The sequence below is a fragment of the Ranitomeya imitator genome, chromosome 5, assembly GCF_032444005.1.
Source record: "Ranitomeya imitator isolate aRanImi1 chromosome 5, aRanImi1.pri, whole genome shotgun sequence".
NCBI classification, from domain to species: domain Eukaryota; kingdom Metazoa; phylum Chordata; class Amphibia; order Anura; family Dendrobatidae; genus Ranitomeya; species Ranitomeya imitator.
In genome coordinates this window covers 52,052,556-52,074,520 of record NC_091286.1, presented here as the reverse complement: position 1 = coordinate 52,074,520, position 21,965 = coordinate 52,052,556, and the positions used below count along the sequence as shown (strand labels likewise).

The 21,965-nt window shown below is 38.4% G+C and overlaps 1 protein-coding gene across 21 annotated transcripts in view; it reads left to right on the top strand.

Annotated features, from left to right (window-relative positions):
• Nucleotides 1–21,965, top strand: part of NRXN1 (neurexin 1) — a 1,975,072-nt gene that overhangs the window by 1,474,303 nt on the left and 478,804 nt on the right. For all 21 annotated transcript variants that reach the window (XM_069768660.1, XM_069768673.1, XM_069768667.1 and 18 more), the window contains one exon: nucleotides 327–508. In XM_069768660.1, coding sequence (XP_069624761.1) covers nucleotides 327–508 — 182 coding nt within the window. The remainder of the gene's footprint in view (nucleotides 1–326; nucleotides 509–21,965) is intronic.

Genomic DNA, 21,965 nt, shown 5'->3' with positions numbered 1-21,965 from the left:
CTCAAAGTTGGCAGTAAAATGCTAAACTCTGTAGTGATACCTACATGATACTAGTGTTCCATAATCCCAATTAAATGTATGGAAATTAATACTATTATTGAAAATTATTGCTGAAATAATAATAATATTTGTATTTGCAGGTTGATATTATGCCCACATGGTTCTCAATTATTTGTATCATTTTTGGCATTTTTTTTGCATACTTAAGGTACCATTTAGTTTGTTATATTTATAACCGAGGGTCATTGCAAAAGTTGTGTTCCATGTTTGATTTTCTCTTTTCACATATATTTTATATCATGAATATCTTTCTGTTTCGTCCACAGCTGGGACAACATACATCTTTAGTAAAGGAGGAGGACAAATAACATACACATGGCCACCGAACGATCGGCCCAGCACACGTGCAGACAGACTGGCCATAGGGTTTAGCACTGTACAAAAAGAAGCAGTATTGGTTCGAGTGGACAGCTCTACGGGACTGGGTGATTACTTAGAGCTGCACATTGTAAGTAATATATTCTTATTTGGAAATAATTATTATATTACAGTAACATGTGCTTAAAGGACATTCTTAAATCAGCAGATGTTTCAGCTATTACATTATTAACATACTATATTACGTAATAAAACATTCTTCAGATGATGAGCAAAAATACATTGAAAATTGGTCTTCTATAGAGGAGATTTTTACAATAAAAGAATGTATATAGTTGAAAAAAAAATCATAATTGATGAAAGTTCTCAAATTCACTAAAGCTCAATTCTTCTTTTCTCTGAGGTCACTGTCATATGGGTCTAGTAGGCTGGGGCATGGGGACCTATTTTGTATTATTGGTGAATCACGTATGCCAACACTGTGCAACTTGAGAGAAGCACATTGGTCAATAGTGATATATTTTCCCTGACTAAATAGTTGTTCAAGAAAATTGCTGGTGGTCATGTTATTTCAAAGTCAGGTACAAAGAATACTAAGCTAGTTCAACTAAGTGGGACAAATTAGACTAAGGTGATCTAAACCATCCACAAGATTTTGATGGAACTGAAGGCTATCTAATGTGTTTTTGATGTTCTGTGGTGGCCTAAGCTGAGGAAAAAATGAATTGTCAAGTTGAAATTTTGTTTTTAAGAGATATAATCCGTTATCAAAGCATCTGAAAGTGGCTTACGATACTCTTTCATTTAGATTACCTTCATGTATGGACACCCAAAGAAGTTTGCTAGGCTAACAGCTATTGTATGTATTTGGCCACTAGAAATTAGCCAATTTATTCAAGTGGAATTGAATAATACTCAAATTTACAGAAAACCCTATTCTCCAAAAAAGAACGATTTTTTTGTAATTCATCCAGTGCGATTCAGGAAGATGTTGGCCGGCGGGTTGTCATTTTGCTCAACAGCAGAAGTTGACAAACTGTTGAAAAAAATAGAAAAACTAATACCTCCCACCCACCTCTGCTGCACACTGCCTTACTGTCCGTGCCACCTTGTTCTTACCATCACTGTGTGCAGAAATCCAGGGCCTCTTAAGCTAGAAGAGGACTTGATGTCACGATGCTCTCCATGACCTTCAAATGGGCACTTTAGGATGGGATTTCGGTCATGAATAGTCTGGGAAGTCACTGTGCATGTACCAAGACATCTTGCGCCCAGTCATGGCTAGCGTTAAGATGTTGGCTGTAAGAAGAGGACCATATATGAGACAATGAGCAGCAGAATTGAGTGGTGATTGAGAATTGGTTGTTTTTTTTCCACATGTTATGTTTATCAAGCTCTTGGTCTCTTCAGACCCCAGCGCATAATAAGGAACATTCAACTCACAGAGAATAAATTGAATCTCTTCACATCCGGTGATCTCTAACGGCCACTTTCTCTCATCTTCCAGGATCCCTTGAAAAAAACAAACATGCTTTTTTTTTAGTTTTGAGCAGAGTTATACTTTAATACATTGGTGTAATAAAGAAGTGAGAAAATAAAGTTGAAAGAATGTCTTAATTATGTAGGGTTGCTATGTAAATCTGTGATATTATCAGAAAAGAATCTAAATAAATATTTACGTTTTTGCATATTCATATTTCAAAAGAATAACAAAATAGACAACTATACTATGTGCGTTTTTTATTGATTTTTCCAGTTTTGCATTGCATGCAATTTTACCTTCCATTCTTATGATACATAGAAAAAAAATAGTTTATGAAATAAATGCAACCATCCTTGTTTGAATATTGATTGGTGGTCAGACTTTTTCGAAAAATTAAAACTGATTTATTGTATGTTGGGATACCATAGAGAAACTATTTCACTTTTTTAGAACATTTATTTCATTTTTATTTCAGCTTACTTTGAAGGTTTTATACACTTTTATTTTTCCCAAAAGGTATTCCATTGTTGGTCCCAGGGATGAACTTACAATGTATAATGAAAACAGTGTGCTTTAAACTTGTAATGTATTAGAAGGCAGAGATCGCAAATTTTGGCATGTTTCTTTCCTTCAAGCTGTTTCTAAAGACATATAAGCACTGGCTAGGTGTCTTGACAATTCACTGTTGCCTTACACCTATATTGAGTTTTTTTTGAGAATTGGACATGAGACGTGTTTTATAAATTCATCAAGGGATTTTGGAAAATAGCATAAGATGCATATTACATCAGTATGGTTTATTTTTACGGTGAATTAACCATTTAAAGCATCAATACTTTAATGTGGTATTTTAACTGTAGAGATGATTACTCTGAAGGTGGCCACACACATTATGAGAAATTTCCTAAGCTAAATGTGCCAGAATTCTGGATTAATTTGCGATATAAGACTGGCATACATGCCTTCCATTAAATGTATTTTATACAGTGGGGAAAAAAGTATTTAGTCAGCCACCAATTGTGCAAGTTCTCCAACTTAAAAAGATGAGAGAGGCCTGTAATAGGTAGACCACAACTATGAGAGTCAAAATGAGAAAACAAATCCAGAAAATCACCTTGTCTGTTTTGGCAAGATTTATTTTGCAAATTATGGTATAAAATAAGTATTTTGTCATTAACAAAGTTCATCTCAGTATTTTGTTATATATCCTTTATTGGCAATGACAGAGGTCAAACGTTTTCTGTAAGTCTTCACAAGGTTGGCCCACACTGTTGGTGGTATGTAGGCCCATTCCTCCATGCAGATCTCCTCTAGAGCAGTGATGTTTTGGGCCTGTCGCTGGGCAACACGGACTTTCAACTCCCTCCAAAGGTTTTCTATGGGGTTGAGATCTGGAGACTGGTTAGGCCACTCCTGGACCTTCATATGCTTCTTACGAAGCCACTCCTTCGTTGCCCTGGTGGTGTGCTTGGGATCATTATCATGCTGAAAGACCTATCCACATTTCATATTCAATGTCCTTGCTGATGGAAGGAGATTTGCACTCAAAATCTCATGATACATGGCCCCATTCATTCTTTCATGTACATTGATCAGTCATCCTGTTCCCTTTGCAGAGAAACAGCCCCAAAGTTTGATGTTGCCTGCCCCATGCTTCACAGTAGGTATGGTATTCTTTGGATGCAACTCAGCATTCTGTCTCCTCTAAACACAACGAGTTTTGTTTCTACCAAACAGTTCTACTTTGGTTTCATCAGACCATATGACATTCTCCAATACTCTTCTGGATAATCCAAATGCTCTCTAGCAAACTTCAGACAGGCCCGGTCATGTACTGGCTTAAGCAGGGGGACACATCTGGCACTGCAGGATCTGAGTCCCTGATGGTGTAGTGTGTTACTGATGGTGGCCTTTGTTCTGGTGGTCCCAGCTCTATGCAGGTCCATCACTAGGTCCCCCGTGTGGTTCTGGAATTTTTCTTCACCGTTCTTGTGATCAGTTTGAATCCAAGGGGTGAGATCTCGTGTGGAGCCCCAGATTGAGGGAGATTATCAGTGGTCTTGTGTGTCTTCCATTTTCTTATTATTGCTCCCACAATTGATTTCATCACACCAAGCTGCTTGCCTATTGTAGATTCAGTCTTCCCAGCCTGGTGCAGGGCTACAATTTTGTTTCTGGTGTCCTTCGACAGCTATTTGGTCTTCACCATAGTGGAGTTTTGAGTGTGACTGTTTGAGGTCTGTGAGAGCCAGAAATGTTGCATGTTTTTAGGTGACCAAAAACTTATTTTCCACCATAATTTGCAAAATAAATCTTGCCAAATCAGACAAGGTGATTTTCTGGATTTGTTTTCTCTTTTTGACTCTCATAGTTGTGGTCTACCTACAATGCCAATTACAGGCCTCTCTTATCTTTTTAAGTGGGAGAACTTGTACAATTGGTGGCTGACTAAATGCTTTTCCCCACTGTATCTTAGACACTGTTTGTGCCTTACTAGTTTTGAAAGTGTCCAAATGAGTCCATAATAAAAAGAATAGTGATTTGGTATAAAATGGTCCAAGTGTTGTCAATATCGAAGGGAAGCCAATCAAAAAGTAATTTAAGGAAATGATTTGTCCAGCTTATATTAGACTCTAATAAATCTGGAATGTTTTCTTTTATTCCATTGACATTCCCATCTGACATATGATTCCTAAAATGGAATTTTTAGATATTGAAATTTTACAAAAATTTCCCATTACAGCTTTTAAACAAGGACATTTTAAACAATGGCTATCATCCACACCACTCTTTTCCTCTGCGCTGTAATCAAAACACTCATCAGCATGCAGCCCTGTATCTTAGACAAGGCTAGAGTGACCAGTTTTAATAATTCCAAAGGTGGAAAGATATTGCTGTAACCTCTTTACTGTATAGCTATGTGAACATAATCAATATGTATAGAATTGTCCGTCTTACATTTTCTTTCATATTGCCAGATAAGTGGAGTGAAATGACTAGCTTTAAAAAAAAACATGATTTCATACTACACTGTTGGGAGATGTTTATGTTATATGTGTCTATATACAATATGAAACACAGCCCTTGGATGTTTTTTCTACCATGTTACTATAATGTTTTGAAATGGGTTTTTATTTTTATTATTTATTTATATAGCACCATTAATTCCATGGTGCTGTACATGAGAAGGGGTTACATCAAAATACAAATATCACTTACAGTAAACAAAACTAACAATGATAGACTGGTGCAGAGGGAAGAGGACCCTGCCCTTGCGGGCTTACATTCTACAGGATTATGGGGAAGGAGACAGTAGTTCGAGGGTTGCAGTCGCTCCGATGGTGTTGAGGTGGCCGTGTGGTCATTACAGGGTGTAAGCTTCTTTGAAGAGATGGGTTTTCAGGTTTCTTTTGAAGAATCCAAATGTGGTGGATAACTGGTCGTGTTGGGGCACAGAATTCCAGAGGATGGGGGATACTCGGGAGAAGTCTTGGAGGTTTCCGACACCCAGAAACTGGACTTATAAAAGTGGTTGACCATGAGCTTAAAATTGATGACCTCTTCAGAGGATAGGTCATCTATGAGATAAGTTGGGGTCAGACATACCTGCACTTTCACCGAACAGCTGAACACTGCTCTGGATGGTGGTCTGACACCCAGAACTCCCCCTGATCAGTTGATAACTGCATTAGGATCGGGTCCAACCACTGGCACTGTGACCAGTCAGCTGAAAATGGCTAAGAACTAAGCAATACATGGGGAAGAACACAGTAGACCCACACATTGCAATGAGTAAAGACGTAGTCTGAAACTTGTGTGCGGTTTCTTATGATGATGGATTGCATTTTAATGCATTTACAATGAATACTACTATTTTTAAGGATCCTTATGCTGGATTTTTTCTGCTAGTGAACTTGCCATATGTCTCGATTTTCTGTGCAATTGGGACTTCCTCAGTACTTTGGGTGAGCTGATATTTTGTCCTTTTTGACTATTTCTCTTTATCTCCCATTCAAGTGAAATGAAGTGAATGGAAGATAAAGTCCAGTACTCAGCAATGGCCACTAACCAATGCACGATGCTACTGTATTTCGCCACTTGCGTTGCTTAGTTCTGATGGCTGCCAGAGCGGTTTTCAGCTGATCGAGGGGTTGGACACATGTTTATACTACACATATAATATAGGCAAAAAGAGCTGAGGATAGCCCTATCCAAATCGTGTAATATGTGTATTTTTTTTGCATTGTAATGTATAAAAGCTGATAGCGGTGAGGTAACTCTTATCTAAGCCAAATAAAAAGCTTCACCACGGTCTCAAGAAGGGTAAAATGCTTGTAAAACAAGAAGAATTGCGCTCTTCAGTCTTGTACAACACTTGCAGTCTGTTAATATCATTTCTATTTTCAGTATGATTGCGTGAATATCAAGCGATGATATCAGAGTCATAACCTTGATGGTTGATCTGCTGTTTGACATGTGTAATAAATGAATTTTCTATTATGCATGGCTTTGCATAGAATGCTCCGGTGATATTTTGTTGGACAGCTTTTGATCCAAGACTGCGTTTGTTCCTGGAACTCGGCATTAAATTACTGATGCATAGAGTAATTCGGTTTTGTGAAAAGAAATGGCTGTGGATCAAGAAATTCTACCTCCAGGTCATCTAAGTGTATGTGCAAATCAATATTGCCAAAGCAAATAAAACTTATAAACGATCCTTTAGGAGCCCCTTTGAGCCTATATTATTTTTATTCCTATCTGAGGTACACAATGCATTTATTACATATTAATCATTGCAGTGTTATGTAATACTTTGGTCCAGTAACTGATTCTAAAAATATATTACTTGTTCTATTGGGCCGTGGTATATTGTTTAGGCAGTGAGACGACTAATTGGACAATAAACACTTAGCCGGATCCGTTACACATTCCTGTGGTCCATTTAGCTTCAGCCTTTTAAATCGTAATCATATAGGTCTTCTCTGATTTCATAACCCAATCCTACAAAAGCAATTATCAATTTTTTCACCCACTTGCTATTGTTATACATCTTTCTGCTATTTGATATTTGTAGGCTGCTATCATTAATCTTCTTTAATGACTATTTTATCAAATGGCTGCAGCCTGGTTAATAAGCTTTTCTTATTTATCAGTCTTTAGATCTAATTCTGCTGCAATGAAATGAAATGTATGTTAATGTTGATCCTTTGTATACATTATTCATTTGCATACATATTGATAATTTAAAAAAAATCATAAATGTAATAAATAATAGGAGGGGACCAAGAGAATGTTACCATAAAAGGGTTTTCCCCATGAAAAATATGAATTAAAAAAATATGTAAAAATAAACAAAAGTTACACTTTTAATCCATTAAATTACTGTACATTTACCACTGATCACCTTCAAGTTTATGTTAGTGGGGTTCCTACAACTCTTATATCATCCAAAAACGTAATCTCATGTATAGGACCCACTTACGCATACTTCCACCTGTATGATGAGCTGTATCTGCTGCTCCAACGCGCGTTTCGCGTGGGCTTCCTTAAGAGGGGCTGTAACTATCTGTGTGTCAGGTGAACTTTAACTATATGTCATCACAGGTAGCCGTGAGTCAGCGCCACAGCCAGCGCATGCGTGTCACAGCACCCTCCGGAACATTAATCATTGTTCCCTAAGTGGATTGCTGTTCTTTGTGCAGATGTGTGCTTTCCCTCAAGCTATGGGCTGTTTATGCCTGGTCATAGCTTTGTACTAGCATTGTGAATAATTGAGGTGGCACTGGTGCACGATGTGTGTGTGTGTGTGCACACATTATACATTATATACGGGCCCACTATAATGCCATCCTGTGACATTATCAATGACCAGCTGTCCTAAATACCTGAGTCTTTGGTTTTTTTTACTTTTATGACTCTTGCTCTATTTTCTTATGCCTTGTATTGATACAATAAACATTTTGGGATTTTATTATATTTAGGTGGACTTGGGCTCCTTGTTTCCTGTAGGAATAAAACCATAAGTAAGCAATCATATATCCAAAAGACAGTTGATAACTAGTGATGAGCGAGTATACTCGTTGCTCGGGTTTTCCAGAGCATGCTCGGGTGATCTCAGAGTATTTGTTAGTGTTCGGAGATTTAGTTTTCGTCACCTCAGCTGAATGATTTACAGCTATTAGCCAGGCTGAGTACATGTGGGGGTTGCCTGGTTGCTGGGGAATCCCCACATGTACTTAGGCAGGCTAGTAGCTGTAAATCATTCAGAAGCCACGATGAAAACTAAATCTCCAAGCAGTCATAAATACTCGGAGGTCACCCGAGCGTGCTCGGGAAAACGCGCGCAACGACTACACTCACTCATCACTATTGATAACATCTAGATCATTGAGCGTCCAGAGTAGATAGAGTAGAATTTGAGCAAGTGCATTACTGACTAACTCAATATATATGGGACTGACTAGCTATCCCTATAGACTATGTTAGAAACTTACATTAATGTATATAGTCAGTCCCACAACTAATACCGGTCTGCTACAAGTTCCAGGTGCACCCACAAAGTTTGGACCCCTATAGCCACCACCAAAGTAATTGTTAGAGTGCTTTGAAAAGTGCCTCTAAATATCAGGGGCAGACATATAACTGATGCAATCTGTGCAGCCGCTCAGGGGCTCAAGAGGTAAGGGGGACCATTTGCACCCCAAAAGCAGGTGAAATTATAATTATGACAGGGGTCCCCAACCTGTAGCTTGGGAGCCACATGTGGCTCGCGCTCCCAGGAATTGTGGCTCGCGACTGTCTGCCAGCTTGGTGCATTAGCTCCAGGTCTAGCAAACAGGTATGAAGAGTACATCTCAAAATTGTGAATTTTTGAGTAGCCCAGCACAGAAGAGCAGATCTGGATGCACATATACTGGTCTTAGGGGTTTAGAGTTGTTTTAGGTGTGGTATGCTGGAGGATGATACTACCTATTAGAGGAGGTTCTTAAAGCTGGATGCAACAGTGTGTTGGGAGTCCTTGATGGGATAATACTGAATTGGGGCATTGTGGGAACCTCTGGATCTCAGTGTACTGCTTTGGAGTGATTTCTGTGGAAAAGCTTCAGTTATCATTATACCCCTAATGGTGGCTTTGGTTGACACAACTTTGAGGGGGACAGAAGCAGAATGTTGCTCGTGACCACCTCTCAGGAGCTGAATGTGGCTCACGACCCTCTCTCAGTGCTAAATGTGGCTCTGAAGGTCAAAAAGGTTGGGGACCGCTGCATTATGATAAGCTATTGGACTCTATACTTTTCTGGCACAGGGGCCTTCTTCTATCTGTGTCCACCCCTGGTTAATATAGTAAGATATGTGCCCTCTAAAGCTATATTATAGTATCCATATCATTTATATTGATCACATCTCAGGTTCCTTTAATGAATATCCGGATCTTTGCAAGTATGGAAAGGATAGATTTCTTATCTCCTGCATTTTAAATATTGACCCATATTTTGCATTTGGAAACTAGTTGTCTCGCTAATTAAATGCTTAATGCCTGGGGAACAAATGGTGAATTTAAAAACCAGCACAAAGCTGTTTAATATCGAGGCCAGAGAGCAGCATTGCTGCATTGTGCGCTAATATTTAAATGCCTTCATGAAGGGATTTAGACACTTTGGTGGAGTATATTCACCTAATCTAATCACAAAGCTCTTCGCATGTAGACAAAGTAGATAAGTCCATAGGTGGATATTTCTGTCCAAGATGTCACGGTGAACCTTTATTTTGAAACGCGTTTCTTGTGGTCCTTAAGTAGCCGAGGTTACGGTGAAACAATGACTATTCTCTTTAATGTACTTTCCCCATCTATAGCTTTTCTTCTGATTCATGCATTCCTGATTGAATTCGCTTAATACAGAAAGTGTACAAATCCTCATACTTCTGGAGTTTCCATTATCACTAGCATAAAATATATAAAAAAGCATGGAAAAACGGTAAAAAATAAATATCCGTCCAGCTCACGTGCCACAAACACTTCTAGATTGTTCTGTGGATTATTGCATTTTCAATTTCAGTAATCCCCATTTTTCTTATCCACATTATTTATCAGCTTGAAATGCAAACTCAGCGTTTTAAAAATATGGATTGAAGCTTGATTCAAAATGGACACATGTGTTATCTCTAGGAGTGAGTGGGGGATGGATTTGTGAACATATGGTTCCTTACGATACAAGAGCATCTGAGAGTCAATATCATCATAGACTAAACATGTATATATATTATATATTATTTTATGTTTATCCCTGGTCGTGTTCACAATACTATAAGGATCCGTTCCATCAGGTTTCTGTTGATTTTTCATGGTTTGAGTAGTGTAATCTGTTCTTAAAATCTGACAGACCGATTACAAATCAATGGGGTCTTGAGTGAGAGATACAGCAAGCAGCCGGGAAGGTTGCACTTTTCTTGTTTTTATTATGTTTTTCCTTTTTGTTTATTACGGTTTTATTAGGATGATATTGACATCTTTTATTTTCTTCATTATAATAAAATATATTTTTTCTCCTTATTGTTTGAATGTGTTTGTCGATGTTTTATGGAGATATTTTCAGAGTAGTTGGCAGATATAATAGTTACACATTCAGCTTTATAAGATAATTTTGTAGGCTGTTTTTAAACATACAACATACATGTGTATGATACAAATGAACTTGTGGGTCATGATGAGTCAATGACTATTGAGACGTTGTAGGCCTCCATTCAAGCCACATAAAAGTTTTCCAAAACCTCTGTTGGGATCACTTTTATTGAATATGGTACCTCTAACTTATACCTGACATCATGTCTGATGGGCCAGGGTGTGTTTACATTTGCTGTCATACGGCATAAAACAACCACTTACCGGCTACATGTTTGCCAATCAGTGGTTGCTTAATAGCTGATTTAGACAAACCAACCATCCCATGTGCACAGAATCATTGGTAACAGATTGTTCAGTGCACATACACTGTTATTAATTATATAGGACGGAGTGCTGCCATGAACTATGGTCTTTAGCAAGCTTAAAAATAATTTCAGCCTACAAGCGAGTATTTTGCTCATTCATTGTCAGCTTATTTGCACTCACAGATTATCAAGAAATAAGCTTTCTCAGGATTGCTAGTTTGTGATAATTGTCCAGTATAAATGCACCCTGAAAGTTACGCAGATAAGCAGCTGCCGCCTGAGCTGTCAGTTGAACGGCCCAACAGTTATGTAGAGTATGGACATCTTAAGGTGGTGTCGAATTATCCAGTTGCAAATTAGAGAAATGAAATACTTTTTGATTCTTTATACTTTCTTTCCAGGGTTACACGTTCTGTTTTAAAGGACCTACTTTAGATCCATGCAGTGAAGTCCTTGAGATCTTAGCATGAGGACAGACTTGTAGTTGGATGATACAGTTTCAGTTTTGTAGCATTAGAAATGCCTTAAAATGCTAAATGGAAACTATAATTAAAGAAGTGTTCTCAAGTTTGAAAGTTATTTCCTATCCAAAGAATGAAGGATAAGTTTCCGATGACTGACGGTTCCATCACCGCGGCCCCTATTGATCCCAAGAAACAGGGTTTTGAAGATCCCCGGCTGAATGAAGTGAAGCTCAATCACGTGCACAATCTCTTCTCCATTCATTCTGATAGAAACACTGAAGATCAGCTGATCATTGTGTTTAAGATTGAATGCTGAGGTAGTGTGCGTGATCGACCTCCGCTCTTCAGGGCCTTGGTTCTGTGGAGACCTTGGCGGTCGGATACCCTTGGCTAGAGTACAACATGAGTATATTCCTATAAATGGAATGTATGGTTCAGAAAACCCATTTTCATACACCCTGTCATAGAACACATACTGATGCCCCAACAGCAGGACACTTCCAGATTAGCTTTTAGTTGAGGAATACTTCACATATCTGATGTCCATGGTCCAAGTGTGGACCATGATCTATTGACTAGCCACGAGTCTCCTGGCGCAAATTCACCAGTCTCAAAAAACTACAACCAATCAGTAGGAGCCAAGCAGCAGGTCCAAACATCATGGTCCATACTCGGTCAATGAAAGTCAAATAAAACAAGCCTAACATAAAGCAAGATAGACAGCCTTTTATTGATTCAGTAGAACATATGCTACATGCAAATGTTGAGTGCATATGTAATATTATATAAATTGCAAATAGTGGTGGTAAACTAAAACTGGTCGCTCGAAGCATAACTCATTACCCACAAGTCATTTATTATTTAATAATATCCTAGGAGGCGACACAAGTGGGTTCTGCATAAAACTCTGCAACAGATTTTTTACTCTCTTTTGGGGATATGAATGCAAATAGAAATAGCAGAAGTTTTCCATGCAATGCAGAAAAGATATAATAATCTATTTGACTAGAATTATAGTTTTTCAGTATATGCAATCGCATCATAGAAAACAACCCAAGTTCTTGGAAACATTATAACCATAGAGAAATCACCCTCCGTGTCGTACAATGCAAAGAACAAAGGCTAAAAATGTGACAGCATGGTGTTAGTGTAACATATAGTTAGCGTAAATGAATGAAAAAGAATGAATAGCCAGATTCGGTAAATGCCCGACTAATATTTCTAAGACGTGCAGCAGGAATGAATGCAGTAAAGCTTAACATTTGTTAATTATTGTTAACATTCAAGGAGATTGCTGAAATACGAAAGCAATGAATAAAATGGCCATAAAATATAAAAGGTCATTCAGAAGCAATACTACAGAACACGTCCTTGTAGAATGGTGGCCGCTGTGAGGACGATAGACGCAGTATGCAGCCAGTAATCCACAGGGGCTTGAATTAAGAAGTTAAGTAGTTACTCTCAGGACTTTGCAGGTTATGAGAAACATTAGATTCAAGGAACATGATGTAAAGTGATCCAAGTGGAATGGTGGGTAAATTTAGAATTGGAATATAGAATAAGAATGCACCATCGTTTTTCTATTTTTTCTTAACACTAGGACTACCGGACTGGTCAACCCCCCTAGAACTACCGAATAGAGTCATTTTGGCTCCTGGCTTGTTTTCATTTATTTTTAGAGTTTCTTGCCCTTGGTATTGTTGTAACTTTAATTTATAGAATGTATAGAATGCATATAGAATTCAAAATAACCAGAATATCGTCAGGCTTTAGCGCAGTTCTTTGAGCCATATTAGCAATTAGCAAAACTGCAGGCCGTATTCCACAGAAATTATGTAGTCCACTCGAGAGTTCACTGGTTCACTGACGGATGTCCTGTATATGTCCTGTGTATGTCAAGTATATTTTCAAAAATGCTAATTATTCTAAGTCTAAACCAACATTTATTCTAAACATACAAGAAAATGAAAACTAAAAGAGATAATAATATTTAACGACAAAGACTAGCAAGATATAGTAGGGAATAAAAATGACTCCCTTTGGTAATTAAAGGTAAATTTTTTCAAAAAAAGTACTCTTTTATTTAAAAAATTATTTATTGTCACAAAATCTTTTTCGCATCCTAAATGAGTAAAAGTCATCGAGTCTCAAGCCGGAATTCGGAAAAATGTAGTCACAGAAGAGAAATAAAAATTGTGAGGAGTCAAAATAACTCCATCGGTAGTTCTAGTGTTTTAATTGACTTGCATCAAATACGTGCACAGAAAAGAAAATAATACGTTTTCAAAGTTGATGGCAAGTTTAAAATCATTCTTGAATATTTGTTAATGCAGTTCTTTTACTTTTTTTAAGCGTACTTTCCGCCCAAACCATGGCTAAATATCCTTATAAAATTCCTAAACCCTAACAGCTGCACCACTTTATGGTGTCAGACTTTCCAAAGGATGACCTGTCTCGCACTAAAGAGCTCCCTGGTTGTTGGACACAATTTCCCTCGGCACTTAATAATTAATATGAGTCATTAAACTTTTATTACTCATGTTAAGAACAATTGTTTCTTCCTTCCCTGCCTTTTAACTTCATCTACTTTTAGTTTCACCTTCTGATTTGAAGTAATGCCCTGAGGAATAACAGTATCATACATTCCGCTCAATGGAAGAAACAAGCCATTGTGACACTGGTGATACCAATGTTGCCTTGCTTATGGGTTTTAATCTGACCATTGCAATATCCTCCCCGTGTTTTACTTGTTTTCCTGTATTTTTCTCCAATATAAAACTTAGTCTAATTTGCTTCTTTTGAAACTGCAAATAATTAAAGTACTTGCGATAGGGAATGTGTGAGCTACATGGGGACTTCTACCAATGTTCTCTGCACATTGCTGCACAACATGTACTTACCGTATATACAATCATGAAATAAAAACAATTGCAACCGGGGAAGGTCTATAAGGTAAATCAGATAAATAATTTGTCTGTTAAGCAGTGAATTACAGAAAATTGAGAATCAAATGCCATTCTAGTGTTTTGTACAAGACCATATAATGAGAAGAAAAATGATGCAGCACTCACCCTTGCACTTCTTCCAAGTGTGCTCTTTATTCAGCAAAACATACTATGCATAGTATGAACCGGCATACGCAGTGATCTGTGAGGGAGCGGGAGTGAGGAGAAGCGCAAGGGTGAGTGCGGCATCATTTTTCTTCTCATTATATGGTCTTGTACAAAACTCTGACGATTGCATAGCACCACCCGCAGCTCACAGCAAGGGAGACCTCATCTGTCCTTCTGAAACAGATCGTTTAAGCGAATCTCCAATTGCGCTATAGTGAAGCTTTGTGCCGATCATCTTTCTGTTTCTTGGTATAACGAAGTTGTCCATTCTAGTGTTTATTGACAGTGGCCCAATCTGAATATAATTTTACAGAACTGATCAGAAGAATGTTTCCCAACCAGGTAACCAACCATACTGTCCAGGATACTGCAGTAAGCCCTTTAGTGAGCCAGACCGCCGATACATCCGGCCTAATCCATGGTCAGCATGTACCAGGCACTGACTGTATGAGCTCATCCAGGTATGTTAAACTATGAAGCGCTGTGGCATTTCAGAGAAAAACATACTTTGGTAGCCGCCAGGGACCATGCTGCGCTGTAGACTATTCATACAGGCGGCTCTCCTCATCTGCTGCTCTGGATTGACAGGTTTCTGGCTATCCATTTATGTAGGCAGAGACCTGTCAATCTAAGTCAATGGGCAAGGATAAGCCACCGGATACCCGCCGGTCAGACTAGTCTGCAGTGCGGCTTGTTCCCCAGAGGCTTTTAAATTATTTTTTTTTCTGAAACGCCACAGCATTTCAGAGTTAAACTTACCTGGTTGACAGCAAGTGCCTGATACATGCTGACCGTGGATTGGGCAACATGTGTTAGCTGGCAGGTTTTCTTTAAGACTTGATGAAATTTTTGTATTATTTTTATTTCTGAATTTAGTTGCAGTTTCCTTTACTAATTTTAGCCAATAGTGGTCCCAGATTTTTCAACTAAGACACTATTAAAAGCATAGACATTCTTTTGATGTAGTAGCAAAACCTCAATGGGCCACAATCCAGATCATAACCACTCCATGACTCCCAACACAGTTGGCAGAACATTCCATATTAATGCTTCCTCCATACCAAGAGGGAGTGAAATTGATAGTACCATTATGTAGAAGAAAAGCTATTAACATTTTCATAAGAAAGATTTATTAAAGGTAAAACTATAACTTAAGGAATTTTTATCATTTATTGCTTTAGGAAAAATACTCCTACTCCAATTTCCAAGTAGTTTCTCCTGGGAAACATACTGCATGCAATTCTACAGTCTCCTACAGTCACGTTAGATGCTATTCACCAGTTTTTTGTATATGCTTTATTATTGTGGCATAATGTATGTTGCGATACGGTAATTCTCAACTTTCACACACCTAGAACTCATTATTCACAGAAATTACAAAACTCCAAAGGTTATGGTCAAACACTGTGCAAAGTGCGAGTAGCCTCCTAGAAATGTGGAATTATTACGCCTCGAGTGCAAATACCACAAGTTGAGAATCAACATTGGAAACAATAATGCTAAAGCTTTGCACATGAGTGTAGCAGTCCTCAAGAGAATTATCATGGCAGAGGTGGACGTAGCTTTGGTGCAATCAGTGCATCCGCACAGGCGGCCAATAGGTTAGGAGGCCAACGGTCATCTTAAAAGCAGTTTCCTACTACCATTTGGATTGCATGTAAGGGTATGAACTATTAGAAATCTTATCTCAAAATTACTGGTGGATTGGTAGAGCTATTTGGGTACTTTATGATGAGCTGTGGAATGAGGGGTCCATATACTGTAAAGTTCATGCACAAGGGCCCTCTACTGTTTATGTCCATCCCTGGATCAATGCTTTCTACAGCCATATCATAGAACGGTTAGATCCTCTGCACTATTAGTGTAGGTGACCATTCATTACCTCATAGTGAATACATAACAAAAAGGTGATAGATACCATGGTGCAATATATCATCAGAGTTTTGTGTCATCCGTGAAGATGGCACGTCCCACATGTGTATGTGTCCTGCGATAAATGTTGGATCATTTCTCATGAGGAGCTGCAGTTTTTGACAAAACTGTAATTTCTATTGGATTTCTACTCTTTCAGTCATTCATTCATGGAGGGAGAAATAAATTAGGTCCATTAATTAACCTGTCTTCAGCAAGTGTGATCTGACTATTCATCTTCACATCCTTCCTTTCCGGGAATAGACATGTTTGGCCAGGCCAGTTGGTTTGGTAATTAATTGGTTGATTGTTGCCTGTTATCTTAGGACTATAGCTTCACTCTAAGTATACACTTTCTTATATTTATCCTTCATGTGACCTAATGTGGCTGTTCTGTGGCTCTGCCATGTTCTCAGGTTCAGTATTGATCACTCTTAGATATCTCCATGACAAGCTCTGTTGAGACAGCACCAGGAACTCCAGTCAGCAAGCACAGCATTAGGCAATTCTGGGTTTTTTTTAGCCCAGACCTGGAAAATAATGTTATCTGAACAATATTTCATTCGATCTATAGAGTAAGGACCAGTACATAATAACAGTTACTCTATGATAATGGCGAGGCAGTATCAATGCCCGGAAGAGTGCAATATAAATAAATACGCCCTTTATTGCTGCACTGTCAAGGTGAAGAGAAAAACACCTTTGGTTGCAGCAATGAAATTAGTTACATAAATATTGCATGCATTTACTTGTTACACTTGGCTGGAACTTAACCTATTATATTTGTACATTAATTGTTTTGAATAATGGAAGAAACTGAGGAAAGTCATGAAAGTTAAAACACTGATCAATGGGAGTTCATAAATGGATTTCCCACATAGACTACTGGAAGTAATAATCTCACATTCACCTTAGATTAATATTGGAGATAAAAGCCTATGAATAAAATAAAAAAGGATAAATTGTAAATATTTAGAAAATGTATCTAACGTGAACGTGACAAAAGATTGGTTGGTGCTGTATGAACCACGGGCTGCATGAATCAGACTCCGGCGTCGTTATTGCAACCGTGTAGGTTTTACTCTGTAGGGCTAGGGTAAGACAACGTCCGAGAAAATCTGGCCATTTATGCTAATCACACTCTGATCACACTCTGATCAGAGTGTGATCACAGTATGTTCGAATTGTTTCAGATGTGGAAAAGATGGAAAAAAAATCGCCATCTTCTCCATTCTGTAAGTCCATAAACATCCGGCTGCACTGAGTTGTCATCCAAGAACACTCCGATTTTTTCCACTGACTCATTGACTTGCATCCGAACATCAGATGCAAATCGAGCATGTTGTGATTTTTTTCCTTGGGCCCATTCAGCCTGAGAAAAAAATTGGACATGTGCTCAGCCCCATGGAATAATATTGGATTGCGCTTTTACCAAAAACACGGGTGTGTGCCCAAGCCCGAATGTTGCATTATTTTAGAAAAAACATGCTTTCAAAAGCTGGCCAAGGACTGTTTCTTCCATGACTAATTAAGGGAACTTCTTTGGGTTCTGCTCTCCTAGGCTGGCAGAAAGGGAGAGACTTGTTAGTCAGAGAAAGAGGGGTGGAGGGAAAACGCACATCCCCTGCCTCGGATTAGTCGTCCTAGACACATAGGGAATTGTCTCGGGCACATAGCCGATTCATTTATATTGGCACTGCACACACCAGTCTTAATGAAAGGCTCGATGGAGCATGATGCAATAAAATAATTATTATGCACATGCTACTTAATCAGTTTGGTTAATCTTCTCAGTGGTGTGCGCCTCCGTGCACCTAGCCAGAAGTTATCAAGGACGGGTCTAGCATTTCTAGCAAAAAAAATTACATTGGCACTTTTGCATATTCGTGTCGTGTCCCACCCCAGCTCCTCTCCAGCTCTGTCCATTTTGGTGGAACGGCTTCAAACTGGTGTGAAAATGTCAAAAGTCACAAAATATCAGCACAACTCCTCATTGTGCCAAATTTTGTCAACTTTTCAAAGCGTTCGTAAAATCTTTGAAGAATCTCCCTCATAGTTATTTTCTGGCTTTTCAAAGTATGTTTTTTATGAAGTACCACAGCATTACAGAGTAAGCCAGAAATGGCTGCAATAATGCAATTGATGTCTGATTCTTGCTGCCCATTGTTCAAGCAGCATGAATTGTACTGCACTACAAAGGTATTGTTCATCCCTGCATTTGTCCCTGTCTTAAATGAGCTTACAACCTAATTCAGTAATGCCAGTTAAAAGGCCAATTTATCAGTATGTTTTTGGAAGTACTTAGAGAAAATGCATGGCTGAAAGAGGCACAAGGCTAACTCACGTACCCAGCTGTCCATTCAACCTGGTGTCAGAGTAAAGTGTGCCTGAAGTGTCTGCCCCCCCTTCCTGTGGGTTATATGTTATATACAGTACGTCCCACATAGCATGTGTTCTCTGTTTATGGTGTTAACTTCTACCCTGAGCTCAATGCACAGGAATAACACATGTAATGTCAGCTAATACTTCCATGTGGCAATGTGCTCAGTACAGAATTGAGAATAAGAATAAATCAATAACCAATACTTAATATTTAACAATGTTCAATGCCTACATATATGTATATCCACAAAGTTTTCTTGCGGAATGTTGACTTATCTTCTTGGTGGCCAATTGAGGTCCAGTCACTGGAACCTTAACCAATGGCCCAAATTGGTGAAAATGTTTAAAATGTTTCCTCTCTAAAATGGAGCAGCATTTAGCCTGCTCGACCACCTCTAGACTAATTTTCCTAGAGTATGAGTGTAGCAGCAGTCCACAGGCTCAAGGATAAAAGGGCCCCATTATAATCAATGGAAGTCCAAGTGGTTGGATTAGAAACTATTTCCTATCTTATGAATAGGTGATAACTCTTCTTACTGAAATACCCCTTTAGCCGGTCAGGTGATCTTAATGGGAATGGTCTAAACTGCCACAACATTAATACTTTTACTGCAAACCTAATTAGTTATGTATCAAATAGTGAAAATGATTGAACCCCTTTAAAACCCCACAGAATGTAAGTCCGCAAGGACAGGGTCCTCTCCCCCCTGTACCAGTCTGTCACTGTAAACCTGTTTACTGTAAACGATATCTATAACCCTGTATGTAACCCCTTTCTCATGTATAGCAGCATGGAATTAATGGTGCTATATAAATAATTAATAATAATAATAAATAAAACATTCTGATATGATCTTTGACATGCCGCCGCTGTTCACACTACAGTATAGAGAGATGACTGAGCATGCAAGCACGACTCTCTCCATTTGAATGGCAGTGTTGAAAAATGACCTAGCTTAGACTACCACTTAAAGTATGTATACACATAGAAGGACAACGGGAGCATTTTAGCAAAAGTGAATATAAACTTTATTTAGAAAATGAAAGCACCAGAGAGCAATATCAGTGCCCCTTTGTTAACAACAAAATTGTTGGCATATATTAATGCATGAGAAAAAGATCCATAGCCCTCAAAACCCCCCCAAACGAAGGACCAAACCATATCAGACCTGCTTCTATATCCCGTAACTAATTAGTATCGCCAATGTGGCTGGAAATATAAGGGGAGCCGGCCAGAACGTGATCCCAAATGAGGGTAGTGAAGAGGAGTGCCCAGAGGAGCAATGTAGGTAAAGTGCCACCAGGCATAAAGACACCCCTACCAGAGCACAAGTTATGAACGGATCTTACCCAATAATAGAGTCCCTGGATTGGGCGCCACCCCCGACGCGCGTTTCGCTGCTATCCTGCTGCTTTATCAAGGGGAAGTGTTGTTTCCTACCATCCAGGACATTATATCCCACAATCCCCTAGTCACGTGATGATCATGTGACCGGGTGGTAACCAGGCTGTATGTAGCGGTGCATGCACTTTTGTTAAAACGCTCCCGTTGTCCTCCTATGTGTATACATGTCTTATTGGGAGTAGTACTTATAGGGGCCTAGACATTGTCTTTGGCCACCTTGTTCACTATGAGTCTGGGTTTATGTGTAGCGTTAACCACTTAACGTATTCCTGACTATCTCATGGATGGGTTCTCCATGATCTTAGATGCCCAACCACATATTCAGGTATAAAAAATAACTCCTCAATTCGACTGTTTTTTTTTTCTCTCTTTATTTTTCTTCTTATGTTTCTCTCCCGGATTATCTTCAGACTTGTATTATACTCATTGGTCATTCTTTTTTTTTTTTGAGGCTGTATGTTTATTACTATATATTTTCATACCTTATATATTTCTTTAGCTCTAGATCCCTGTAGGGGACATTAGTTGACCCGCAATGCCGTATTGTCGAAGAACCTTTACATGCCTATTCCAAATCTAGATTTTTTTTTTCTTTTGGAATTTATTGCTGTTACCAAACTTTCATAGAACATATTCATTACTAAAATGTGATTCAGTCTATAAGAACAATGCTCTATTAGCAAAAAGCAATATCCACAGGACGGTGAATTACCAACAGTAAATAGTTATTATGTATGAATAGAATTGCATGTGGCTTATTATGTCTGCGGGCTTCTATTCTCTCTCTTTTTTTTATTTTACTCATTATAGGTTATACGGTACAGTAGTAAAGAATAGCAGCAGTTCCCATGGTAGTTTGCAAGCTGTAGTTTCCTACTGAAAAATAATAATACAGAAAATGAATATAAAAATTCTATGTATAGAAGCTTTTAGCAAAAACCTTTAATTCCTTCTCGATAACGTCTGCAGGATAGTTTTCTGTTGCTGGTTTATAAATGAATCTTTCTTTCATAACTCAAAAAAAAAGCAAAACTTTGGACAATGGTTGATTCAGGCAAACAAGCGTGCCTAAGGGTAATATGATTTCATATGTATACATTATATATTATTGATTTATCCATTGAGTTTAGCGATCCCATGTTCAATTAGAAAGCTAGGTTCTATGGATGTCTGACTTCTGCACTGGCCAAACTCAGGAGCCTAAAAAGGTGGCTGACGTCAAGAAGAAGACCTTTCGGCTATTTAGTAACATCATAGATTCCTCCGTTAATATGTTTTTATCCAACAAAGGTGGAAAGGCGAGCAGCAGATGGAGACCAACCTTTCCATTTATCTCATGGAAAAATAATCTACAAATCCAATCTGTCTGATTTTTCCCTCAAAGCGGACACGCAAGTGTGACTAACCAATAGATATTGGGTTTTACGTGGGAACTGCTGGTAGCAATTGTATTAAAGATTTTCCACAAAAGCCATCCATCTGTCTATAGGCTATGGCTGATTTCATACATTTTGAAAAAAGGAGCACAAAAACTTCCTTTAGGTGTTTCTCAGGTCATTGTGCCAAAACAGTTCAGTATAGTATTATTAGATTAATAATCAATATGGTATAATTCTTGAAGAAAGACCATATGAGCAATAAGATACTAGTGAAATATGCACAAGTAGTCTATAGGCCATATACCTTGACTTTTTGCATAACCCCTATCGAGAGAGTGTTGTGCATGGTTCATGTGATTGCTTCTTTTTCGTAGCCACCAGCCATTTTGAATTGCCGGTTAAAGGTCAACAATTCCCCTGAATCTGAAATTGGGCTCATTCAGACATTCAGTTTTCCATATACGAGTTCTAGCCATGTTTTTCACAGATAAAACTCCTGTGCTTTTTGTTGACTGAGTGGTA